At 39.8% G+C, this 25,946-nt stretch overlaps 1 protein-coding gene across 6 annotated transcripts in view; it reads right to left on the bottom strand.

Annotated features, from left to right (window-relative positions):
• Positions 1–25,946, bottom strand: part of nrxn2b (neurexin 2b) — a 686,688-nt gene that overhangs the window by 610,661 nt on the left and 50,081 nt on the right. For all 6 annotated transcript variants that reach the window (XM_055058558.1, XM_055058564.1, XM_055058563.1 and 3 more), the window contains exon 2: positions 2,926–4,204. In XM_055058558.1, the coding sequence (XP_054914533.1) occupies positions 2,926–3,637 (712 nt within the window). In that variant the 5' untranslated portion in view covers positions 3,638–4,204. The remainder of the gene's footprint in view (positions 1–2,925; positions 4,205–25,946) is intronic.

Below are 25,946 nucleotides of genomic sequence, written 5' to 3'. Positions count from 1 at the left end.
ACCCCTTTCCAGTTTTTTCACCATCATCATTCTCACTTCCCCCAAATTTCTGCCTTGCACACCTTCAATCCCTCTCAGCCACCTCATTTTCCTCCCCTCCTCGCTCCATTTCAAAAGGACAAATGCTTCCTGCAGTCATTCTAGCCCTACATTGGTATTCTACTCCCAATTTAGCCGAGAGACAGGCAGCAGTGTATGCTTTTCTTCACCCAGACGGCAATCTTAGGTAAAGTACATGGACAAGAACGCGAGGAGAGAGGCTTCGAGACATTAAAGTAATTATGATAGTTGGACAGAAAAACGGAGGGAACAGAATAGACCTGCGTGGCTTTTTTACTTTAGCTCCCGAGTCTCAAGCTGCAGGAAGTAATAGTCAAGTAAATACAGAGTGTGACTTAGAGTCACTGGATGACAAAGGCAACAATATGGCCTCTCCGTCTCACCTGAGAAGGTTTGAAAAAGCCTTGATCTAAATGATGCCAGTTTTAGTTTTTCCACCTCAGGTTAATAAAAAGAAAGAAGAACTAAATATTTTTGTTTGGATGGATATCTTTTTTTCCAGCGCTGTCAAAATTGAAGTGTGGGCGGTGCAAAAACGCGTCACTTCAAACAACCAGCACATAACCGGCGGCGATGAAGCTATCTGCGGTTCTTAGCTCTAATTACACGTCATTTCATCACATGGGAAAAGCGGCGAGATACCGAGCGTATTGATTATTCCGAAAGTAATAATGCAACATTTATAAGTCACGACGATGGCGAGGGACGAAGAGCTTTTTCCCACCGTACCCCCCACCCAGAGTACAAATGATCAAGATGGAGAGAGCAATTCCTCATGGCTACATGGGGAATTAGAGAATTCACAAGTAGGATGGGGGGGTGGGAGCAGACACATGAAAGCAGTAGAGGAGGGCGATAAGTGCAGGAGGAGGAGAGGCAGGACTGTGAAGTGCTGACAGCAGGTAAAGGGTAAGAAGATAAGAGGAGGAAGGGAGTCACCTCAAGAGAAGCAGACAGGGAGAGAGGTGAAGGGAGGTGGTGAGCAGATGGCCTTGAGAACATAAGGTGGGTAACAAAATGGGAGGAATTTTATTCCAAGATGAAGAGAAACAAAAAAAGGGGGAAAATAAGAGGGATGAATGTGAAAAATAAGAAGAAACCACAGATATGGAAATGTGGCGTGTCATTCCAAGGGTTTGAATCAGAAGCAGGTTTGACATGAGCCGACATCCCCAGAGCAAAGGCAGGCAGGAGCAGAGGGTTGGTTCGGAATGAAAGCAGGAGAGGAGTGAGGAGAACAAACAGAAAAACACAACAATGTTGAGTGTCGGCACTGTACGTGATCTGGTGTGTTGCATCTTTCCATATGTCATAGCACATATCGTTTTGAAATAAATGTAATATTGATGTAATGCTAACAAAATCTGAAATTTGTATTGTCCAAATTGTGATTTTTATGCCAGAAGAAGCCTTACCTTAACTACTAGAGAATTACACAAAACATGATAAATCCAGTTTTTTTTCCCAGTCTTTCCAGTATTAATGCTCAGTAAAGGTATGTTTGATGGTTGAAAACAGGCAGTTCTCAGCATTCCAAAGGAAGTCTGAAGTTTTCACTGATTTCAGCCATTCACAGGCAGATGTGACCGCTCTCACAGGAGAACATTTCCTGGGTCAGGGTTGTCTGATTCACAGCCTCCACTCTGAGGACAGGACTCTGTGGAGGCCCAGTCATGCTTCTACACATCAAAATCCATTTTTATGCCTTTGAAGATTGTGCTTCAATGGTGCACTGTCAGCCATTATCAAACCAGGTGTATTACAAGCCTGGCGGGCCAGTTGTGGCCCCACCAGCCTTAGCATTGCTTATTTATTTAAGTTTTTTTTTGTTCTTTTAATAGGATGCCATTTTCTGAAAATTTATAGGAGTGTTCAGATATTAAGCTTCCATTCTTCCAACAATTATCAAATAATATTTTCAAATTTTCTATCAACTTCAAACTTTTTTTGACTCAAAACAATGGCAGCTGGATGAATGACTGCCGAGCGCCCCAACCACCGGGCTTAGCAAGTTTTCTGGGGGAAACCTTGTCAAACTGTCACCACACAGTCTGGAGCATGAAGTTGTCAAAAGAGGCCTAGTTCAACTCCTGAAGGCAAGTCACGCACCGTAATACCCTCTCCACCAAATGTTACGCTCGACTCAATTCAAGCACCATTCCCTTGGAAGTCCAAAGGAAAAGGCAAGAAATGTCCCTTCAAAGAACACATTTCTAGTTCTCCATGTTCTAATGACAGCATGACACCACTTCACCCAGCACTTTGCATTACACCTGATAATGTACCAAAGGTACATTATCATTATCAGAGCAGCTCCTCTGCTGAGATATCTGAGCCTTGTTCCTTAAGCAAATTTGATGGCAACTTGAACCAATGATTCTCTTGAAGATTGGTGACCTCTGCCCTTCAAAATCCACTGACTCAACTGTGATAAAGTGGCCTGTACAAAGAAGGGATTGGAACACCTTTACTCTTTTTGAGGTGACTCAATCAATTTGGCAATATGGTGTGTGTAAACTTCTGTAAGTTCCATTATTGGAATTAAGCATCTCAGCATTCCTCTGAAATCTCCAGATACGGGCTTTTTGTGCTGGTTGTGTTTAAGCAACAAAATTACCGATATTTACTTTGGTTATCATTATAGTTTTGGGGAGAAAAACTGTTGTACACATCCAGTATGTCAAATTCATAATGCTACTTGGCTCTTAACAAGCATAACAGAACTTGGTTGAAGAACATTTTCTGAATATGTTCTTCAACCAAGTCAGACAGTACTTTCACCTGCAGACTGATGTCCAAATTGGTACCACACAACAACACAAATACAATCATCACAGACACATGCACAGAGAGACAGGTCCTTACCTTCCTTGCAGTACTTCCCCCTGAAGCGGGTGTGGGTGCAGTCACAGTGAACTTCTCCAAACTGAATTGAGCAAAACCCTCCATTGAAGCACGGGTTTTGTTTGGTGCAGAGGTACTCCAGGTCGCTTTCAATGCCTTGGCTGTTTAACAGCGTGGGTGGCATCTCCCCCACCTTCAGATTGGCGATTAGACCCATGAAGGGTGGCTCATACTTCACAGTGCTGGAGGTCAGAGCAGAGAGGCGCACATCAAGAGGGATCCCACCCACAAATAGGTCGCTGACCACCGCCATTTCCTTCCTCTTTGATTTGACCTCAGCCACTTTTGTCTCGCCGTCCACCATTAGCAAAGTCTCGCGAAAATTGCGCGTGAGCAAGACCATGTGCCAGCGGTCGTCGTTGACCCGCGTCTCCATGTGCAGAATGGCCGGCTCGGCACAGTGGATGGCGAAACGCAGCTGAAGGCGGCCGCCGGCGATAAGCAGCTCCAAGAAGTCACAGTTCCCACCGTCGTCCAGATAGAGCACCAAGGCCTGGCTGACGTTGGTCTTGAGACTGAAGCTGAGCTCACCTACGGATCCAGCTTCCCAGCGGCCATAGCGTGCATACTGGCCTGTTGCTCCTCCAAATTCCAGCATGTCCACAGTAGCTAGCATGCTGAAAAGGGCCAAAGGCCACAGAGGCCAGCATAGGAATCTTAACACCCTTGTCATACTAAAATTTCCAATGTTTTCTATGCCTTTTTTGATGCTTTGTAGTCACAAAGCCAATCCCCAGTTTCAATTTATATAAGCTGTAAAAAAAAAACTTGAAACTGAATATAAAACTTGCTCACAGGAGTCCTATTCCAAGTTCCCAAGCCAACAAGCAGTATCTCCCTTCACTTCCTGTTACAATAACTCTCGTCCTTATCCTGACTCTTTCCTTCGTTTCTCCATCAGTTGGTGCTTCAAAGTCATAAGAAGTAGCAGGAGGGTAAAAGAGAGGAAATATAACAATTTTAATCCAGTGAGACGCTTTGAAGGGTCCTGCTGTACCTTGGACTAAAACGTCTCTGATGTCTAGATTTTGAGAAAATTTCCACAAATTTTCGAGCTGTGCCAAACACTTTGGGGGAGAGTGTTCTTGTCAAGAAAAATAAAAGGACATAAGGTGGCAGCTTTAAAGAGCATTAGCTGCAGAGTATAAGAGGTTCATAATTTCCCCATGACCTCCCACTTTTCCAAAGCCGTAAGATTTATGAAGGTATCAGTTCCATGATTGTAGCAGCAGCTTGCAGCCTAGAAAAAAGAAACAGAAAATAAATTTAAGTTATGCCAACACCCTATCAATTGATCAAAAAAAAAATATCCAAAAGAAAATCTACTTCATGTTTTAAGGACTTACTGAAATCTACTGAGATGTCATTACGGAGCTTTGTAATTCAGTTCAATGTAGGGAGCGATCACAAAACTCATGCCTTTACACAGAATAGTTCATATTTAAAAAGCACGCCCTTTCACTGTGGCACACACACACACACACACACACACACACACACGCATACACTACAGACATGCGTTTGCAAACACACACATCATTAAATCCAATGTAATTCAGAGTGGAGTGCTGCAGAGTCAATAGCTATGTGAATAGCAGATCTTGACCCTGGGGCTCAACCTGATCCCCAGCCATTAATTCTTGAGTGAGATTTAATTTCCATCACAGACAGTCTAAAATTAAAGCAAGACTCAACTCTTTTTTCCCCACCCCGCTACCCTACACTGCTTTAATGTGACAATAACAATCACGACTGGATGGAAAAAAAGGAAAGAGAAAAAGCGAAACAACCAGAGAAAGAAGCAGCGTAATAGTGATCTCAAAGCACAACATGGAGGAAGATTAGGAAGGACACAGAGAGCAGCTGGAAATGTGAGAGACAGACTGTAATGAAAAGAGCGGCGCTGGATGTTCTCGTTTGCTACCAGAAAACAAAAACAATATTAACTGTATTCAAAAGGATATATAGCAAAATAAAAACAGCAATGAACAAGTCCTCAACTCTGTTTTCTTCAGACATATCTGGACAGAGAAAGGTAACAGTTAGCTTATCACTCGCTATATATGAGTGATAGCTAAGAAAAACTTATTCAAGAGTCCATTCAAAACAGACACTTTTCGGTCATGTGGTTTTGAACTATAGTAAAGGAGGACAATATGCTCTGTTAGCTATTAGCTGGTCCATATTATTTCTGTGTAATGAACTAAAATGAGCTCAAATTAGAGCAAAAATCTTGTCTTTGTCAGAACATAATCAATGATGTTCACTGCTTAGTAAAAAGTTACTTGCACTAATCCTAATGCATTACTCAAACAATATTTCCACTATTGAAGGTTTATAACAGGCAAGAAAGTTAGCTATTTAAAATTTAGCCAGAAAAAAATGACTTTGGGGAAGCTCACGTTAGCTCCACTATTAGCGCATTACAGCTCCAGGTTTTTTTTTTTAAGATAATGACATACAACTAGTATGGAGCACTTTTATATCTGTAGTCAATCTCAAACGTGTAAAAATGTAATATGTCAGACTGAATCAGATGGTTTACGTAGAATATTACCACATATTTGAGGCTAGCTTGGTGCTAGCATCTTTTCTGTGCTTGGAGAATCACATGATGAGTTGGTGCTGCTCAGACCCTGCTAAAATGCTCTACTCTATTATGAATACCTTCTCTTAATCCCCATAAGAAAAACAAAATAAATATATAACCCAATCAAAAATGTACTCGATACAAGACCTTACGCTGTGATAAACAGACCAACACACATCTCAACATTGTGCCATACAGCGCTGCATTCGAAGGGTAAAAGGCTGATTTTCACTTCTGCTAAACCTAATAAAGCAAAATTATATGCAATCAAACATCCTAACAATATTAAATATGCTTCATATCAACAGCATATTTGAAGTTTCTCACTGCAAAACAAAAAAAGAAAGGAAAAAAAAGCCTGAAGTCAGTCTGTGCAGATGCGGTGCAGCATCTCCCTGACAAAAATGAAAAATGTGATACCGTAAACACTTAAGTCCAGATTCCACAGGGAGTTTGTTTTGGTTTTGCTATGCTCCATTTTTTAAGCCCATTAAATCTCTCTTTGAGGTTTCCTCCCAGGAGGAGCGTTTTAATGGAGTGCACACATAAAGGCAGTCAAATAGCTGTTGATGTGCACTGCTCCAATCATCTTATTTGGGTAAACCGTCGGGTTGGAGTGTGGCAGTAAAGAGGTCAAGTTGGCTTTTGATGCTCATGAGAGAAAATAAGGTTTACATCCTGCCTGGTTCAATAGAGCTGAGTTTAACATATTTAATGGGTTGAAGAATCCCTTTAATATTGTTTTTAATAATACATTACATGTATAAATAAGGATCAGTTGGGATAAAGCAGCTTCTGAAAAGCGAATATGAGAGAAAAAAATCAGTCCGTGTGTGAACAATTTCCAGAAATTAGCGTTTTTACTACTCTAATACATAAAACACACATGTGCCAAGGTTTATTCCCAATTTGTTTGGAAGTTAAATCAGTGAATCAGGCAAAAAAAAAAAAAAAAAACTGAGAAAGAACAAGCACTGAAATATATGTATTTTATGAGTTGAAATAACTTCATCTGTAAACTTTCCCTTCTGGCTGATTACAGTCTTAGAAATTGCTGATATCGGATTTCTTGCATTCTAATCATTGCTGCTTTTGTCAATGTTGAAAGTCCATATTTCCACCGTTTATTTCCTAATGAGCCGGGAATAATGATGCGTTCAGGAAGGTGGGAACATCGAATCTCACAGACACCAATCAATGATTTCAAGGTATCTGAAACTGCAGATTTCCTTTTCTTTTCTTATTTTCTTTACTTGTATTTGAGGTTAAACTATAAGTTCTACAAGACACCTTTGAGCAGGTTTGGATGAAAAACACGGCATTGAAACGATATTGTTGCAATGTCGTAGCAGTTTCATGATGTTCATCATTTTATGAAATGAACTTTGAGCGTCTTTTTCAAACTGGCAACACCGAGCTGTCTTCAGTTAGAGATTTAGAGACGATACTGACTGCTACTGAAGACTATTCCTACCCAGAACCATCAAAAACTATTCTAAAACTCTGAATAATAATGTGAGTTACAACTTCAAATTTGCCTTTGGGATTACTGAAGTATTTTTAATTGAACTGAATTCATTTTTATTATGATGTACTGCAAGTTTCTAATTATGTTTTTTAGCAAATTATTTACTAAGATCTAGTTCAGCTAGGGAACAATCAACAGTTAAAAGTCTGTCCAACTGTCTTAATATTATAATCTAAATTATTGGATGCAAAATTGGAATGCATGGCACGTGAAATACAGAAGCCTGCCAAACACTGCCTCCAAACAGTCTATTGCACACTTATGGTGGTGGTGATGATTAGGATTTGATGCATTGTGCAGCTCTAGTTTTTGATGTTCTTCTTTGAGAGAGCAAATCCAAGCTGGCATCCTCTCAGTCCAAATAAATAAAAGCCACAGAGTGAAAAGCTTTAAAGAAACCCTAAAAGACTGACTTTATGTGATCCTGCTCTTGTCCAGGCATTTCTCATCTATGAGAAACTTCTTTGAAGTCAGTTTTTGAATGAGCACTTACATTTTTCAGTGGGAATCAACTTAGGATTCACCTAGTAAACACAGCAGCCAGTAACAGAAGTTAACAGTTTTAAAAGACCGGATGTTAACTACAGTACACTGGTCCCCTGAAGATTCGTGGATCATTATACAACTATTTCAGGATTTTTTTATTTTTTTTTGAAACCCCACCTATTCATGAATTTTTTTGTAGAGCTAAAATATTCACAAATACAAAAAAATAAACAAAATCAGCTACTTGATCTAATAATAATAATAATAATAATAATAACAAGTGGACCCAAAACAGAAGTTCGGGGTACATCACATATTCCATCGATAGAATCTGACATGTGACGCATTTGAATTTCTGTTTGAAATGTTCTGGATTTGCGTTGCATAGAAGCTGAATGCCGTTTCTCCATGTTTGGTTCTGGAGATGCAGAGCAGACCTGAACCAGAAGACCTGAGTGATTTGGAAAGGTTTTCCCAATATATGGTAATAATCAAATTTGTCTGATTAACAACACTTCACTTTACAAAAACACAAAATGGAACATAATGACTGAGCATAGAGTGAAATGCGTCTCCTGCAAATTCCAAAACAACTAGGTAATTGTAAACTCTACTTTTCCATATAGTGAAATGATGCAAAGTTGTCCGAGTTCAACCAATGTTTCCTCCCTCAGTGACAATCATTGTCCCTTCACTGTGTTCCTTTATGAAAATCAACTGCCCACATCTGGCTTATGGCTGCTGCATCCATCTAGTTTTACGACAGAAGATTCAAAATCTTCAAGAAAGAAAAAAAAACAACAAAACCTAAAAAAAAAAAACTCAAATTATGCATCTTAAGAACAAAAAAAAAAGTTGGAAGAAATTGACTGTGAGATTGAATCTTTCCCCCACCGTCATCATAAACCATCACTAGACATTTTGCCACACGAAGCTCTTCACCCCTCAGAATAACTCAGGAGTCATGTGAGCCACTGTTGACCCATTTCCTCTCTCATCGCCCCCCCTGGGGGAAAAGCTGGCATAATCTTGACAGACTCTGTTACAAAGTGTCTGAGGCTACGTTCAAACTGCAGCGCAAAGTGTCCCATTTCTTATTTTTATTTCCTCACTAGAGACAAAGCCTGGATGACACTCAGACAATAGAACGTACAGCGATGCGAGTTGCTCTCACACGCCACACGACAACAAAACTCACTTGCTATTTAGGACTGACCAAAATTCCAACACAACAATTAAATAAATGTAGAAAAGACAAACTGACTTGTTTCTATACTTTGATTCAATTTGGAAGAATTTAATATCTGCTTTCTTTTTCCTGCAAATGCAACGAGCATTTTCCTCTTTACTCGTGGCGTGCTTTGGCATAAATGCGTTTTCATTTTTAATCCAGCTCTTGCCGAGCTCCGCCTTGGCCCCGGGTCTTTAGATTCCCCCACAGACCGGCGCACACCTGTTGCATGAAGCGGCGCCAGGCTTTCATCTTCTTCCTTCGGCAAACACTCAGCCCACCGACGATCAGATGAGGCCCGCTTCGAATGATTTGCGATCTGTCGGTGCTAAAAGGAGCTCGGTGTGCTGCGTTTCTCTCCGCCGAAGTGAACGCGTCATTTAGAACTGTAAATATGACGACCGCACACCTTTCTGGTGTCATAAAACGACTGAGAAAACACAAGCATTCATTTAGCGCAAGGATAACAGAGACTTTACTCCAAAAAAAAGAGAAGACGAACATGTGAAACTGGGGGAATCAAGGAGTTTGTCGAACACAGACGTTCACATGAACACAGACAGGCACTCAAACAGCATATCCCAGCAAAAGTCAGTCGACTAGGCGTGTAAGAAGCTCACTGGTGTACCATTAGTCAGTGTGAAGTTGCTGCCGTTGCTACCACTGAGCTCAATTACCCAGAGCAGCATGTGAAGCTGCTTTCAATATTTCTGGTCAAGATGGAAAACATGGGCAGTAGAAGAAGATAAAAAAGAAGATATTGGGAGACAGGGAACAGCAAAGTTAAACATAATAAGACGTGCTGGGTCTTAGCAATGAAAATATCAAATTACTATTGCTTTATGTTCTCTTCCAGACATCATGTAAAAGTGCTAACAAGGTGGTAGGTTTAGTCAAATTCCAAGACACAGTAAATGAGCATGAGTAGGAAGGAATCATTGATTCATAGAACTTAATCGACAAAAACGAAAACTGTAAGACATTAGCATCAGCCTATGTTTTTACAGGCTTATCGAAAGACCTCAACTTTTGCGTTTTGGTTGTTCTGTTGTTGACTGAATTTAGGAGTATGTCAAACACTGTTCTCATCATTGGAAGAAAAGTGCAGGAGGACTACAGCCGCTTTGGCGTAAACACACCAGACAGGAGACACAGTAGCTATACTGCAAACAGGAAGAGTACAGAGATCTGGAACTGCTGCAATTGCAGCAAATAAAGCATGTTTAGAGCTGCAAATGTCACAAATATTATGATCTGTTGGTCTTTTAATACCACCAGGTTGTGTTAATAAATGTCTTAATTTTCATTCAACTCCATTTTCCTACTGGCCGTTGTGGATGAGAGCTCAGATTGTTGATTGTATGAAACAGCGTTGCTAACTTGAGGTGGTAAAATATAACATAAATACAGGGATGCTGGGATAAGTTCCACTATCCATGTGGTTCAATTGTCTATCATTTTCAAGAATACGGAACAAAATAGGGAGTATCACAAAAATATCTGAATGAGACATTTACTGTGGCAAAAAAAGCATGCGTCGCCAATGTTTCAAGGTTCCTCTCTTACAAAGAGTGGAGAGGCCTGTCATTCTCTTCTGTTACCCATCAACTGTGAGAGACAATCCAAAAAGTAAGTCAAGAAAATAACAGCGTATGATTTTGTATAAGTCAGCGTGCGTTTTATTGAAAATGAATTAGGTGTTTGTTTCTATTGTGTATAGTTTCACTGAAGAAGTCTCAACTTCTCAGAACAAAGAAAAGAAAGGCTTTTAGAAACACAAATCACTTTTTTTCACAAATGCTGTGCACACTAAAAGAACTTGACTTCAGTTCCACTTTGCTCTTAATGAAAACATCTCATATACAATCATATGAAAAGAATACTTGGGGAAATAGAATTTGGATTTCTTGAACAGTCCTTTGTAAAGCACCACTTTTAGCAGCTTTTAGCATCAGTTTCTCACCGGCTGAGGATTGCTACGTTGGAGCGCTGCGGCGCGCCTTGATTCTAACCACAGGTTTGACGAATAACGGCACAAAGAACGAGGTTGAATCGACAAAGAAGCAGACTAACTCCTAAGGGAGATCTGAAAGAAACAGAGCGCATGACAGCCTAGGGTGGGGGCGGTAAATGAGGTAATCAGTACCTACTCAGCAGAGTCCCTCACTCGTTTCAACCAGGTGAGCTACCACAGAGGTGTGCAAGCCTTCCTTCAACATCACGTAACTGCCTTTGATCAGCCGAGAGCCGCTAGAGACCGGTAGAGGAAGTACTTGCACTATCTGTACTTAGCTCTGATGAGGAGATGTTAATGGAGTCAGATCAAGGGCTTAAGCCTTTGCTGTTAGCTTCAGAACGACGAGATTAACAGGGACTTTAACAGGACTCGTTGTTAGCTTTTTGGATGTACTGTTGAGGAGGCTCAGCTTCTCCTGGAGATGTGCAACAGGGTCCAAGATGTGGAGCGAAAGGGAGCAACATCATTAAGGCTTCTGTATACACACAATTCATTGCTTGTAATTCCCAAACTTTTTCATGTCAGTCGGTCAACAAACAGACACAATCAAGAATAACGTGAGAGAGGGCCTCTGTTTGTGAGGCCAACATGACTAATGAAATATTAAAGACACAAGAATCTAGCACCCTGGCTAACTGGTATTAGTACAACTTGAACACGGCAATAGTCTTTTCCGACGTCCAATCAGATCTTTTTGTGAAGCAAAAATGAACCCCCAGTGGGCCGAGAGGAGCGGCCTCGTTGATCCTCGATGTCTCAGTGGCGCTTGTGCATCAGATTTATGTGTGTACCAGAAAAGTCAATGGATATTTGTATGCAAGGAGAAAAAAAAAAGGTTGTAATTCTTCTGGTTCTAGTCAAAAATAAAACAAATGTCAGTCTTACCCAAACTTACACCTATTAATAGTGAAATGCAAGAAACCACTGGATTGTGCAGTGTGGCCTACGTACTGCATCACACAGCTACAGTCTGTAAACAGGCTGTTCGTTTTACGATTCAAAAAGGAAATTGGGAGTTCTTTAAATAATTGAAGAGGGAAATTCTTTCGGTGGTGTTCCCAGCACGCATATATAGCATGTAAAGCAATAAGAGTCAAATTGACACAAATCAATGAAAACTGTGGCTGGGTCCTTCTGATGTTGAACGTCTGCCTGGTAACTGGATCTGGGTTGCTCTGGATGTGTGAAATGCTAAAGGTTTGCTGAAGGGAGGGCGGGGGAAGAAGATGTGAGTGGAAAACTGTTGGTCTGTGTGCGAGTCTGATCATCAGCATGTGAGCTGGAGCCTGGAGATGTTTTGGTGGGAAGCGCAAAGCTGACTGGCCAAGCCTCAAAATGCTCCTGTTTCAATTAAGCAGCCCAGCAGCCTGCAGCTATAACGCTCTTATCTGGGCAGAAGGGGAGGAAAGAGACAGGTATGTGTGGAGCGAGACAGCACACAGCCAAGACAGGCGGGGCTGGAAAGGGACAAAAAAATAAATGTGCAAGGTGAAGAAGAACCAGTGGTGAAAACATACAACTTCCATCTTTTGTCATAAAGGCACACACACTCTCATTTTCTACTCTTGACCAATTACCAAACAAGTTTTAAAATGGGAAGTAATTAAAGTATTTAATCTGCGCTTTATGGCTGTGTAACCAGCTCATTAAGGCTACATGTATGTTTGTTTTCTTTTTATTGGTTTGATTCAAATTTTAAACGTCATGTTTTCATTCATTGTAAGTAGAGCATAATTAACTGATATTAAGTTGCTCAAACATCCATCTATGTGTAATTATCTATTTAACCTGTTTCACTTTGTGATGAAGTTCCTGAAATAAATAAATCAATAATATTCAAATTTATCCAACGGTCTGCATGGTTGAACCTCTATTTCTTTATGTTTAATCTGTCACGATGACCATGCTGACGGAAAACCCGTTAATAAAAAGAAGCCGATGATCAACCTCTATAACCAAATGAGACAAAGTGCATGTTGAAAACAAAAAGCAATAAACACTCATTACCTGGATGGAACGCACAGTCGCCATGGCAAACTTTTTTTCAAACCAGACAAACAGTCTTTTGGAAATATACTGTGATTTATAATGCACCTTTGCACCGTCTGGCTGCTCATTGTTATTATTCTGTAAAACCGAGCGACAAGAGTCACCACTCTGCCACATAACATTCTCCTTCAGCCCACAGTAAGTGATGGATTTCTGAATACAATATTGAATTTCATGTATTATTTGTGCGGGTGAGAGCTGGGGGCAGAATGAGAAATAAGAACAGTGAATGTAAAAAAAAAAAAAAAAAAAAAGGAGAGGAAGGCCAGGGAATTAAATACCAATTCAGACGTAATGTTGAATGAAGGCCAACCAGTCACTCAAGCATACGTTCAGGTTTAGGATTTGCAACAAGCATGGTATTTTCACTTTTATAGTGAACCTATTGTTATTTAAACCAGTTTTGAGATCTTCTGAGTATCTGTTTATATATGCCATCTATTTAAGACTTTGGGCTAGGGCTAACGTTAGGGTTAAGAGTGCCAACCCCGGCCAAACAACCAAATGAACCTGGTGTTTTTTTGTTTGTTTTTTTTCATGAGAAAACAATCGGTTCTTAAACACCTACTATTGAATGAAAACAGAAGAAATATCATCTGTAAAGTCAGTTTCTATGATCATTAATAACCACAGAAGAGATCTTTGTTGTGTGAAAACAGAGACAACTTAGAAGTGCATCCTACTACTGCAACTCAACTCTATCTGCGTCCTAATCAGGCAGAAGACAAGTTCTGAACATTGAAAAGTGTCCCAGTTAAAGCTACGGAGGATTGCATTGTTGCAAACAAATCAAAGGAATCAAAAGAAACACAGACTCTTAAGAGATCTGGGGACCGACCAAAGCAATATGCCGGGGTCTGTATATTATGCTCGGCGTTATATCTTAGTTATTCCAGCTTGCAATGGTGTTAAGGAGCCAATGTCATTACTTGGAGTCGGGGCCTACGGATATCCAGAGCAGGTGAGCAATGTGTTTAATTTCACAGACCTTGTAGACCCACTAAGCTCATTATGGGTCTCTCAATTCCCTCACTGATCTTCCTATGGTGGCATATTGATTTGGGCAATATGGTTGAAAGCTGTGTATAACAAAAGACCTCTCACCAAGGTATTCTCATATGTTGGCAACTGTATGGAGTCTTTCACTAACTAAGAATAACCGACGAATGGGGGAACTGACACCGAGTGAAACCATTGATTTGGGTCGCCTGCAGAGCCGCTCTAAATCGGGCAGGTAGTGAAGTAAATCGCACAGTTTCAGTGTCACACGCGCACACACACACACAAAATACACAGTGGGCAAGAAAAGAAAAAAAATCTTTTCGGGAGTTAGCTGGTTGCACAGGGTGAGATAATATTGTTCTTTCCTGCAAACTCCAGAAATTGAAGAAAGCACCGGACCTGCTAGACAAACGGCATCCTCCTTCAAGCAGCCTCAGCGGGGAAGTTACAGACAGGAAAAATTATGACCCCTAGGATAAAATAATATTACACCAGCTGGCTCTAAGGCCAATTGAAACCACTCAGTGTCTCAAGATTTAGGACTGAAACCAAGTGGAACAGCAGAAAGTCAGCCGTTCATCTGATCGATGCAAAATGCACCGCCGACGACCTTGTAAAACCCATCCATACCACAGAGGCTTTACAGGGTTTTTTTTTTTTATTATTTCAGGAGAATAATGTTGAGACATGACTTCTTCTATCAAGCACAATAGATCATAACCATCCATGCACTCAGCATTTTAGCACACACTAGAATCCGTTTGGTGCAGTGCGCTGGTAATGCATGCTTGTGGGCACTTCATAATCATCTGCATGTGTTGCACACCAAGTACAGTTTAACTTAATGTCTTCGTAACGGATAGCTCGGCGTATCAGTAGATGACCAGCATGCAGACTGCAGGGTTCCTGCAGAGGTTCCAGACAAATGCCTAGATTTCTACAAGCTCTCACTTAGTCATTTTCGTCCATTTTAATAAATGAAAATGGAAAGGGGGGTTATGAATTTATGGCACATTGTTCTACAAATGTAAGGATCCTGCAAAAACAGACAAAAAAGAGATAGAAAGAAACACATGAAGAAAAAGGAGGGAAGAAGAATAGATCAGAAAGAAAGAAAGAACACAATGAACAACATGAGAAAAGAAAAAAATAAAGGAAGCAAGAAAGGAAAGTATGATGGTTGAGGAATGAAGGACAAAATTGAAAATGGGATCAAATAAAGGCCTATGAGAAATAAATCAGGGAGGAAGGACAAAGGAAAGAAATAAAAAAAGAAAACAGGAGAGAGGAAGGAATTAAGGATACGAGGAGGAAAGATGAAATGAATAATTAAAGAAAAAGGCTTGTGAAGGCAAAGGACTGAGGTGACAAGGGAGAAAAGAAGGGAAATAGAAAAAGTGACAAAATAGCTTTAAATAATATTTTTCCATTGAACAAAGTTTTGAAAACACATTTTTGCTGAGTCAGGCAGTAATGCAGACACTTGGCACCTTTTTCAATCGTTCCTGGAACAACCAGTTCATACAACCAAAGGCACGTTCACACAGTGATGCCGATGGTAGTGAGCATCTGCTTCTGGAAAATACCAGATCAGAGCCGCATGCAAAAACTGCAACTTGTATGACAACATGGTATGAGACAGATCAAAAAATAAAACAGCCAATCATGGCCAGGAGGAGGGTCTTAGTGCTGTCAATCAAGCCTGTGTGCATGCTGATCACCTGCCCTCCCCCATACATGATGATGACATCCCTTGCTCTCTGCTAAGCTACAGCCATCAGCAGAGCCTGTTTGTGAATGCTAAAGCTAGTTAGCTTTTCCACCAATGACAGCGTATTAACAATTTTCCTAGAACAATGAGTTGTTTCTGTGCCATTAGCACATTGAGTAGCATGTTCACGAGGGTGATTGACAGTACTGATACCCTCCTCCTGGCTCTGATTGATTGTTTTGGACCAGGAGCGGCGCATGTCTTGAAAAAAAAAATAGCCGCACCGGGAAGTCCTGGAGGACCAACACTTTTAGTATTAATACATCCCTTACAGTTCATGCAGTTACACAGCTGAGGATTCACCATGCGTCTTCTGAGTAAGGCAATGGAGCTAGCCGTGAGGCTCATGACTCAAAGTATTTTAATGCATTCAAAAAAAAATAAAAAAGAAGAAAGAAAGAAAAACATGCCTTGGTACCTGGGAACATAATTTGTAGCACGGCGATGAGAAACGCCACAGACAATAGAGAGCACCCAAACTGTGTTTGGAGTGGGAAGGTAAGAGGAACAGAGCGGAGCAAGAACATCCAGTTCAATTTCAAAACTGTGCCGGCTCAGTGTACAAACACAAAGGCTTCATTACGAGCAGATCCCCGGCTGAAGGCAGGAGTTAATTCACCGTCTTCAAGCACAAACAGCGGGAAGGGGGCGACAGGAGGGGGCTTTGGGTGAAGGAAGCAACAAGAGGACTGCTGGAGCAGAGAACTTAAGGTGACATGGAGACGTGAGAAAAGGGGAGAGATCTGAGGAAACACTAAACAGTAGTTAGCTTGCTGCGCTAAGAGCATACTAATGCACGATTAAAATGGAGCACTAGGCCAGAGAGTAATGACTTCCATTATGTGTCTCTAGATACTCGAGTACTAGAGGCATGTTATTGCATCCATAAATCTCGTTGCACATTAAATGATCAACGTTATGAATAAGTAACAGGCTGCACAGTAAACGGACATGGCTAAAGATAGACCCGTTCATTAATAAAACGTTGACCGACGTGTCAAGCTCACTTCTACACATTTCTGACTCTTTCATTTAAAATAAGCTTCTTTTTTTGTTTACATTCCTATAAAATCCTATATAACTTTACAGTCATATATTCAAGATTTCCCCCAGAAAACCTGCAGTCATTCATCCAGATGCCGACTGTTTTTGAGCTAAAAGAATATATTTGAAATTGACAGGAAATTTGACGATTTTTAAATAATATAATAATAACGCAAGAGTACGTTCTAAAATATCAGTAATTTTTTTAATGAACTTTTTAATAATACAAAATAAATAAACAAAACAATTTATTTTATTTGTAAACAAAATTGGCCTTACAAAAAAAGGAGGGGGGTTTGGGGGGGTGGGGGGGGGCATTGAGATCAAGGCAACAAACTGGAGACTTTTATCAACCAGTTTTGGGTAGAAAAAAGAGAAAAACAATAAATCATGCTCATGGAAATTAATGAGTTTGTTTAAATTTTTTATGCAATTAATTGATTTATTGATTATTGTGACAGGCCTACATAATAAGTGAAATAACCTGCCAATGGACCGAGAACTTTTTAAAACAAATTTAAGGATTGCATTCCTTGAATTTGGTGAATACAATCTCTTAAAAGTTGCTGGAAAAAAAAGAAGGTAGTTTTGTCTAATTTCAAGTGTACAAAATATTTGCACTAGCAACTGGACCAAACATACTACTAAGCCATGTGGATGAACACTACCTGTGCACAACCACAGGTAACATTTTCACATTTCTTTGAAGACACAATCTCTGTTTTTCATGCATCTTATTGGGATTTTACTGAATAAACCAACGCGTCGTTTTGAAGTTAAAAGAAAAAAAAATCCATGTTTTCAAGAGATTTTTCCATGAAGATCTCACAGTTTGTCAGAGAGCATTAGTGAGCAAACAAAATCCTTGTCCAGAGGTCTGTCATGTTGGATTGGACGCAAGAAATTCCTCGGCAATAGCAAGAAGCTAAAGGTGTTTGTCTTTCCCGTGAACGTATGAACACAAACCCGATAATGAGAAAAAGAACACCGGGGACGAACGCTGTGGTTTGTGGTCCCAGGAGAAATGTTCCTAAACTGGGTGTAAATCGGACGAGGGCCTGCAGACAGGATGCCGATGGAAACGGCACGAAGACAGAGCGAGGGAAACGGAAAGGCAGAATACTATTAGAGCATATTAAAAATTCAGTGCTTTACTCTTGCTGACGCAAAAAATGAGTGCCCTCATTTGTTGCCTGTCACCTCTAGGAGCTCAAATGACACAGAGGTGGGAGATGAAACCAAATGAGAGGAGCGTAGGCAGCGCAAATCACAAGAGGAGCAGAGGAGAGTCAAAAATTTGCAGTGTTGAATGGGATTAAAATAAGGCTTTTTATGGCGCGTGCGATGGTGACGGCGCAGACCGGAATGGATCAAAGGAAGCCAAGCTGTTATTTATGCAGACAAACGGTCCACGGAAATCGTGATTCAGGAAAACATATTGCAAATCGCCAGTTTCCTTCATGACTGGGACGAACACTTTGCGCTCCAACAGGACAGCCGAGCGATCCGGCTCCTGAAAGGGCCTGGAGTCTGGTGGGCAAAATCAGATCATCAGAAGAAAAATGATGCTACAAACAAAAACAAGAACAAGAACACTCAAAAGTGTACTTCATGTCATGGACTTTTTTTTTTTTTTCCTTTTTACATTAATCTCAATTAACCCTTTTGGTTTAATGACGACAACTTGCTTTTTTGTGTTCAATTCATTAATACATTTTTAACTTAAAGATAACGATAAACTTTGAAAGTATTCTGGGAGTAAAAAGAGCCTTCAGTGCCTTAATCCCTGTTCTATGGGATGCATGTGTCATTACTGAATTAACTCTGGTTCCAGTCTAACACAGGATTAAAAGTTAAGTTTTTCTCCCTTCTCCCTTAGATTTTTTTCCCATCTCTCAGTAACCGTCCTTGCCAGTGTGTCCCGCCTGTCAACCAGCTCCCATCTGCCAGTTTGTCACAATCAAGATTTCTGCTTGCCTGCCTGTCCTTGACGTGTCAATCAGTTCACCTTACTGTGAAATATTTACCAGTACAGTGCAGGGCAGAATAACCCTTTTTCTTTTCCCTCTTTCTGTCGCGGCGTCCGAGGTCTGTGACAGAAATAGATGAGGTTATGTATTTTTGGAAAGTCTCTGATAATAAGCTAGATGACAATGTATTTCTCTGTACATCGTTAGGAGGAAACAATTGCCGGCATACGCAGATGGCCTACATTTTGGCTAAATTAAAACGTTAAAACAACAACAACAGAATTTTGATTTAATTGTTCCACTTGCGAGTTACAACAGACTGAACGAACACGGGCAGGAACGAGCGCGTATATGCGGCCTCGGCAACAAGTCAGCAGCAAAAGAGTGTGTCCGTGCTGCAGAGGAGCTGATGTCGATCGAGGCATGCGGCAACACTTACACAAACCCACTAATCTGTGCCAGAAAAGAAAACCAAAGAGCTACTTTAATCACGTTGGGTTTAAATCGCTCTTTCACTTTGGTCAAATCTAATCCCTGAAGGTCAAATATGTTTTATTGCTGAAGTGTAGACGCTGTAATAAATATTTTTTATAGTAAAAATATGGAGCTAAAGTTTGACAACTATTATCAAAATTTGTACAATAAAATGCCTAAAAAGTTAAATGAAGTTACAATTTTAAATTCATATCTTGAAATAGCAAATGTAATTGTGTTCATATGTTCATGAATAGACCACTGTAAAGCTGTGCGTGCGTGTGTTCATCAATAAAAACGATTTATCAGAATCAGCTGTATTAAATGTAATTTTTGTGCCCCAAAACAATTAAATAATCACATCAAAAAGTTTGAAACGTTGTCCTCAGTTCTTTCTCTTTCTTTTTTTTCATTCCTAAATATAATAGTGTGTGAAAGATTGTGGCAGCGACATTCATTTACTTAAAATACTTTGCAGAACAGCACTTTACGAAGTTCAGCCAATTTACTTGTATTAGCTTGCTGTCAGATAAGCGAGTTAATACAAGTTCAATATGGCGGACGCTGTAATGTATCGCGTATAGCTTGACTGCTATTAAAGCCGGTCAAGCTTCAATAGCTTGACCGGCTCAAGCTTTAAAAGCACTGTCGTCCAATCAGCGATCTCTCAGGTCACCAGCTGGGACATACCCTTTCCATTTTGTTAATGTTGTAGCGTTTTTGAATTTGTAATTGTGTTTCGTTAATGTTGTGTTTTTAAATTTGTTGAAGTGGTTTGCACTTCAGGGCCACCGTATAAAAATCTATAAAACCACTTAGAGGGTTTACTAAAACACATCAAACACTGGTACAAAACACACAAACATAAAACCTGCAATCACAACCATGCTAGGCCCCGCATGACTGATCAATATTTGGCAGCTGTGGCACTACAAGTATTTGTATAAGCGTGGTAATTCTTTGTCGGCGTGACGATGTGTATGCAGGCTCACAACAGTAGATGCTAAATTTTGATAAAGACGATGAAGCCAAAGTCATCTGAGGTGACAGAAAGCTGGCGGCGTTCTGACGGCAGCGTGGAGCAGAGGAGGCAGAAATCTCCACATTCATTACAAATGATGTCGACATTGCCCATATTTAATCTTGTTGCCATGGTTTATTGCACAGTCCAAATTTGTTAGTTCAAATGACTTTATAATGTTTTATCAATCCCCAGCCTGCTCAACGGTGTCAGGAAATTATTTAAAGAAAGATGCATTTTCTACACTTTAATTTCGATTCGAGGCATTTCAAAATGAAATGGATGCAAAATACTGGAGGGGGGGAAAAACGTTCACTACCAATTGATTTGTAGAATTTTATTAATTATCCCAACAAGTCACCATTTTAAGTCATCCAGGGAAAAAAAGCAATAAGTCTCAGAAATCACCATTTGTCAACACAGTAAATATGTTTCATATTATTTAACTTGCTTACAGTAATGAAAACGCTGGCATTGTAACACCAACACTTGACCCTGAAGTTCACCACGGTCTGTACAAATCTTTTTCTTTGAGACTTTTTAATATTTATTGCTTTAAATGGATGTCAAGCTTAAGTTACAGGATGTCAAGCTTAAGTTACAGGCAAAAGACAGAAATAAAAACAAGGAGGAGTGTTTCAAAAGCTCAAAGTATGGAACGGTTGCCAATCTTTTCAGTTTGATTCTATGCATATTAGCAAAATAGGGACAGGGTGACCTGAAGTTACTTCTATCACACATATCTAAACTTCTTGAAAAGCTTCAGATGTCAACGCCGTCCGTTTCCGTCACACAAGACCGGCTACGAGATCAGGAGCAGCGGGCAAATACTATTTTCCCCTAAAATGAAATGATCACAGCGTAAATACGGAATGGACGGCACATTTTAACATAATTGCTCTTTCTCTCTTTAGTCTTAGCGAAGGGATTATAAGAAGTTGAGAACAGATCATTAAGGCAGCAGAGACACACGCCGCAGCTTCATTGGGAAGCAACGCTGAGGGAGCCCCTGGACTGACTGATCATTGCCTTTGAAGCCGATTAATAATTAAACAGGATCTATTAACGAGGCAAAGTGCTTTGACTGGAGGCCATAACGCGAGGCCATAAAGCTATGTATAGTCTGTCTGCCCAGAAGAATAATGCATGCTAAAACTAACAAAATGCATTTTTGAGTGCACCCAATAGTTCCCCCGAGGGCGTTGGGGTCGGCGCTTGTACCTTCTGATGATTCATTAACCTTTAACCTTCGACAGTATCTGTACATACGCCGCACATTTTAGCCACAGGCAAAATGCCGATCTTAAATAGACTGCAGAAACATCATCGCTGCACACTTTGCTCTTAGAAAATGGTGATTTTTACCTATAAGTGTAAAGCTGAGGACACACTGCCAGATTGTTTCGCCTCATTTTAAACAGATTAAAAACACTCGAGTTTCGAAATCAGCGAAGACTACAAAAAGTGTCCTTGTAGAAAATAAGAAGAGGTTTTTGTTTTTTTTAAATCAAGTGGTTTATGTAAAAAAAATAAAAAATAAAAATAAATAAATAAATATTGTCTAGAATGGGCATGTTGGATGTGAATCTCAGCATTAAGCTTCAGGGCTCTGTCTGCCTCTTTCTCTGACTGGATTATAGTTGCACGCTGCCTCATGTCCCTTTCTAACAAGAGCAAGAGGTTTGATAATCTTTTTCACCGTTTTCTGGAACTTTTGCTTTATAGTCAACATCGTTGTTTTCTGTCATATTCCAAGCAACTAGGTGGAAAATTTCTAACTCAAGACCAAACTAAGAAATGGGGGGGGGGGAAAGACATACACAAAGAATGGAAAATAAACACTGAAAAAATTGCTTTTTTTCCCCCCCAATATGTAAACTCACTTTACGTAGCAGTTTCAGAGGTTTTACAATGTTAAACATTGTGCTTGAATTCAGTTTGCTTCCTGGGTGAATTTCACCCAAAAGTTCAATTATGCAAGACAGAAGGCCAGTAATGCCTTCTTTCATTAGGCACTAAAAAATAGAAAACAGAATTTGCTTTGTTCTCGTGTTTTCCAATTAAACTCTCGACACTCAGTTGTTGTAGTTTTGCTACAGCTCTAACGTCCACTTTACTTTTAGTATTTATTTTTATTATTATTATCCTTCTTGGTTGCATATTTTATTGAATCAATTTATGCCATTCCCAATAATTATACAGGCTGTTTTTTTTCTTTCCTTTGCTGTAAATTTGCCCTTACTGGGAAGTTCTTCATTCTTGTTTTTGTTTTTATAAATTTACCTTCATGGCATCCTGAGTGCCTGGATTCGGTCATCACTTTGCTGCCGACATTTCTTACTTGGGTTTAAGTTAATAGCATAGCATCGAAGCTAAAGCTACACTTAAGACTTGATGCCATTAGCTGGGGATGCTGCATTTATTGGACAATCGAAACATTTTTGACATGTGGAAGTTTTGTGAATTGCTACCAATGCTCTTCCAAAAACTGTTTATCAACTACTATTTTCGTTTAAAAAAAAAAAAAAGTGTTTACTTGTATGATTTCCAATACGGTCTGAACAGTAATGTCATTTTAAATTGGCAATACTAAGTTATTATCAAAACTAAATCTGCCGTAGTAATTATTACAACCAACAATAATTTCATCACTACAATGTTATATTATTAGGCACAATGATCCAACATTGTTGGATCATTGTGCCCTGAAGGACTGTGAAACATTCTGACCATTTTTGTTTCAAACTTCCTTCTAAGATTATTTTATCATATTGCTGTCAGTTGTTTGTCATATCACATCTATTCTGTGAGTCAAGTATCCACAGCATCCATTCCACCAACACACACACACACACACACACACACACACACACACACACACCACAACACACACACACACACACACACACACACACAAAAATCGTTCAATGATTTAAAGCAACATATGCTCATCGTTTCTCTCCATCAAAAGTACAATGGGGATTACAAAGCCCCGTTTTCAAAGAACGTACAACCCTCGGTTCTACGGAAAACTGCGGCTGCATCTTGCGGTGTCTGAGATAAAACTGCAGGGCAAAGGAGAGAGAAGTGAAATGTCAGTTTCTGTCCGGAGCATTCCCAGGAGCTTCTGCTAAACTATGCAGGTTTAAACGCAGCAGAATGTAGCCAGCATGTGGTATGCAGACTGTCCACCCCAGGAAACTCAGCGCTGAGGCTCTAGACAAAGACTGACCTTGACAGAGACTAAACACAGCAGAGAAGCCGGCTGCACCACCAGGATTTCACACAGGGCAACGCAGCTCTTCACTTGGAATGGAAAAAAAAAAATGTTAAAATTATTAGTAGAAAGTTATTGGAAAAAGGGATTTTAAGTCAGTGGTTAATGTGTTTAAGCTAAACTCAGAGAGTATGCAAATATTTGACCCTTTTTCTGAGTGACAGAAAAATTTGCATGGATTTGACCCAAAATAAATAATCACTCTCATCTTTGTCTGCAGTTGTAGTGGTGGGATCTTTTGAAGGTGAAGATTAGAGATCATGAGATAAGTGGCCATCTGTTTAACCACATATGTAATTAAAAGTAAGGAGGAAGCCAAAGGCAGAGGCTTAACGGGCCATTATACACAAACACAACAAGGTAGAAAATAATCAGCACCTGGGGCAGAAGTAGTTAGTATGTGACTAGTCAGACCAGGGCAGCCTGTTTATTTATTTATTTTTTTTTTTTTAGGAGTTCAACTCTAAAGTTGGTTTTGCTGTCTTTTAGTGTTGCCACTGGTGATAGAAGATTTGTTGTTTCAGAAAAAAAACCACTGACTAATTCTCTACTCACACCGTGTAGGAGGTGTAACACAACAGTAAAAAAAAGGAAAATATGTAATTAGCACAGCAACACCTTGTTATTTACACAAACTATAGTGACAGAAAACTGTCCCTATTGGTTTCCATGTGGAAAGTATGTATATTATTCTATATGAAGACCTTGCTGAAACCTAATAAAAAAGAGATATCCATATGTGAGAGTTTATTTAAGTCAAAAATGTTAAATTTGACTCAAGAAAGCTTACTAAGCTGTAATAAGACAGCTCTGCATCTCACATTTCAGCCAAAGAACCACAAGGCAGCTTATTTTTTACATATATCGCCTCAGATGTGGAGATAAACATCTCTACCTACTTTCTGAAGTGTCCCGTGTCATTGAATTTATTTTAAACTGAATTTTAGCACACAGTACCGCCGTGAGGTGCAGGTTTTATACAAGTCTTGAAATCAGCAAGACTCTCATAGGGTTTAGGCAAACCTCTAAATCTCCCACCGACAAACTCCAATAATCCTGTCTCTGCCTTGAGTAATGTTTGAAAATCATGTATCTAGTGTATGTAGGAATGTCTTGATGGTAATAATATGTTTAACACCCCATCACAGTGGTGCCTGTCTGCCTTGACTTTCAATGGAAGAAACTGTACTGGTTCGAGCAACTAAAACTCAGACAACGTCTTCCTACACATTTGACCCCGGAGCAAAAATTGATCATCAATCAAGTCAAGATTACCTGCTTTTTTATTGATCCGTCAACTGCTTACCATGAAAAACACTGAAAATGATTAAATATTGCTTTGATTTTATTTTTTAATTCTCCCAACCAAACTTAAAAATGTAACTTTTTTTTTTTCATTCATCCACAAAGTTCTTAAACTGGTCATTTCTTTTTATTTCGCATTTCTCACCTTTCTGCCGATGGTAACCAACACGTGCCAAACACACGATGTCCCACAGAAACGCTCCGGGACGCCGCAGAGCCGGTGCCACTGTTTTGCTGTATGTTATGAGAGATAATCTGGAAGAGAAGCGGAAGCCAAAGCACAGCAGCTGTTCTCAGCTGAATGCCTGGGGGCTGATAATGGGTAGCTTGGCAACCCTTGACCCTTAGCATGCCATTTTACTCTAGCCAAGGAGAGAATGTGAAGGCTACAGCTTCTTCGGGCATGAATAATTCCACGACTAGGCTTCTTGGAATACCTGTTGTCAGCTCTGTGGGAGGAGAGTCCAGGGGTTCTGACCGAGAAAGCTGTTCATCCAACATGAGCCCGCGCTCTATCATCAGCATCTTTCAGTAGAATGGAAGACTGCCACTCTTTTCCCTGATGCATGTACCAATTTCCTGCCACAAACAACAATACAAAGAACACATCTACAAACCAGGCCTGCGCAGTTCATTTGACAGAAACTAAAGTCGAAACCTGCAGAAGAAACTTCTAAAAGACGTTACTTTTTACATCACCTTATCTTTGTGATGTTGCTGTTACACCCTGAGATCACAATGTCACATTTCCTTCAGCCCACTGCTTTCCTAAACCAAACATTTATCCATCCCTGACATGATGTGTTCCTCTTTTCTAAACTGCTTGTTATTATCGGCACAGTTTATTATTTATGTCGGGTTTTAAGCATTTCGGAATCAAAAAGGGAATCCGCTGGTAAGAACGATTCGCTGAGCATATAGGATCAAGAAGCTTTAATATCAGTCAGGTATTAACTTCATCTGTACTACACATGCAGGGTTAATTAAGGTCAGGATAGCATTTTGTTTACGTTACATAACTTCATGTTGTGTAAAATGTCACAATATTCAGGTTTTCAGAAACAGCTGCAGTCTCTATGAATGTATTTTGGTAAGTTTGAATTGAAAAACCCTCAACACTTTTAAGTTATCTAAATTGTGTAAGAAGTTTTTTTTTTTTCAAATTGAGGGACAAAACATTTATTTTTTTTGCAACAAATCAAATCCTCTGATTTCTA

The sequence above is a fragment of the Poeciliopsis prolifica genome, unplaced genomic scaffold, assembly GCF_027474105.1.
Source record: "Poeciliopsis prolifica strain line A6 unplaced genomic scaffold, Auburn_PproV2 SCAFFOLD051, whole genome shotgun sequence".
Lineage (NCBI taxonomy): Eukaryota > Metazoa > Chordata > Actinopteri > Cyprinodontiformes > Poeciliidae > Poeciliopsis > Poeciliopsis prolifica.
The sequence above is the reverse complement of the archived record's forward strand: the minus strand, read 5'-3'. Positions and strand labels throughout refer to the sequence as shown.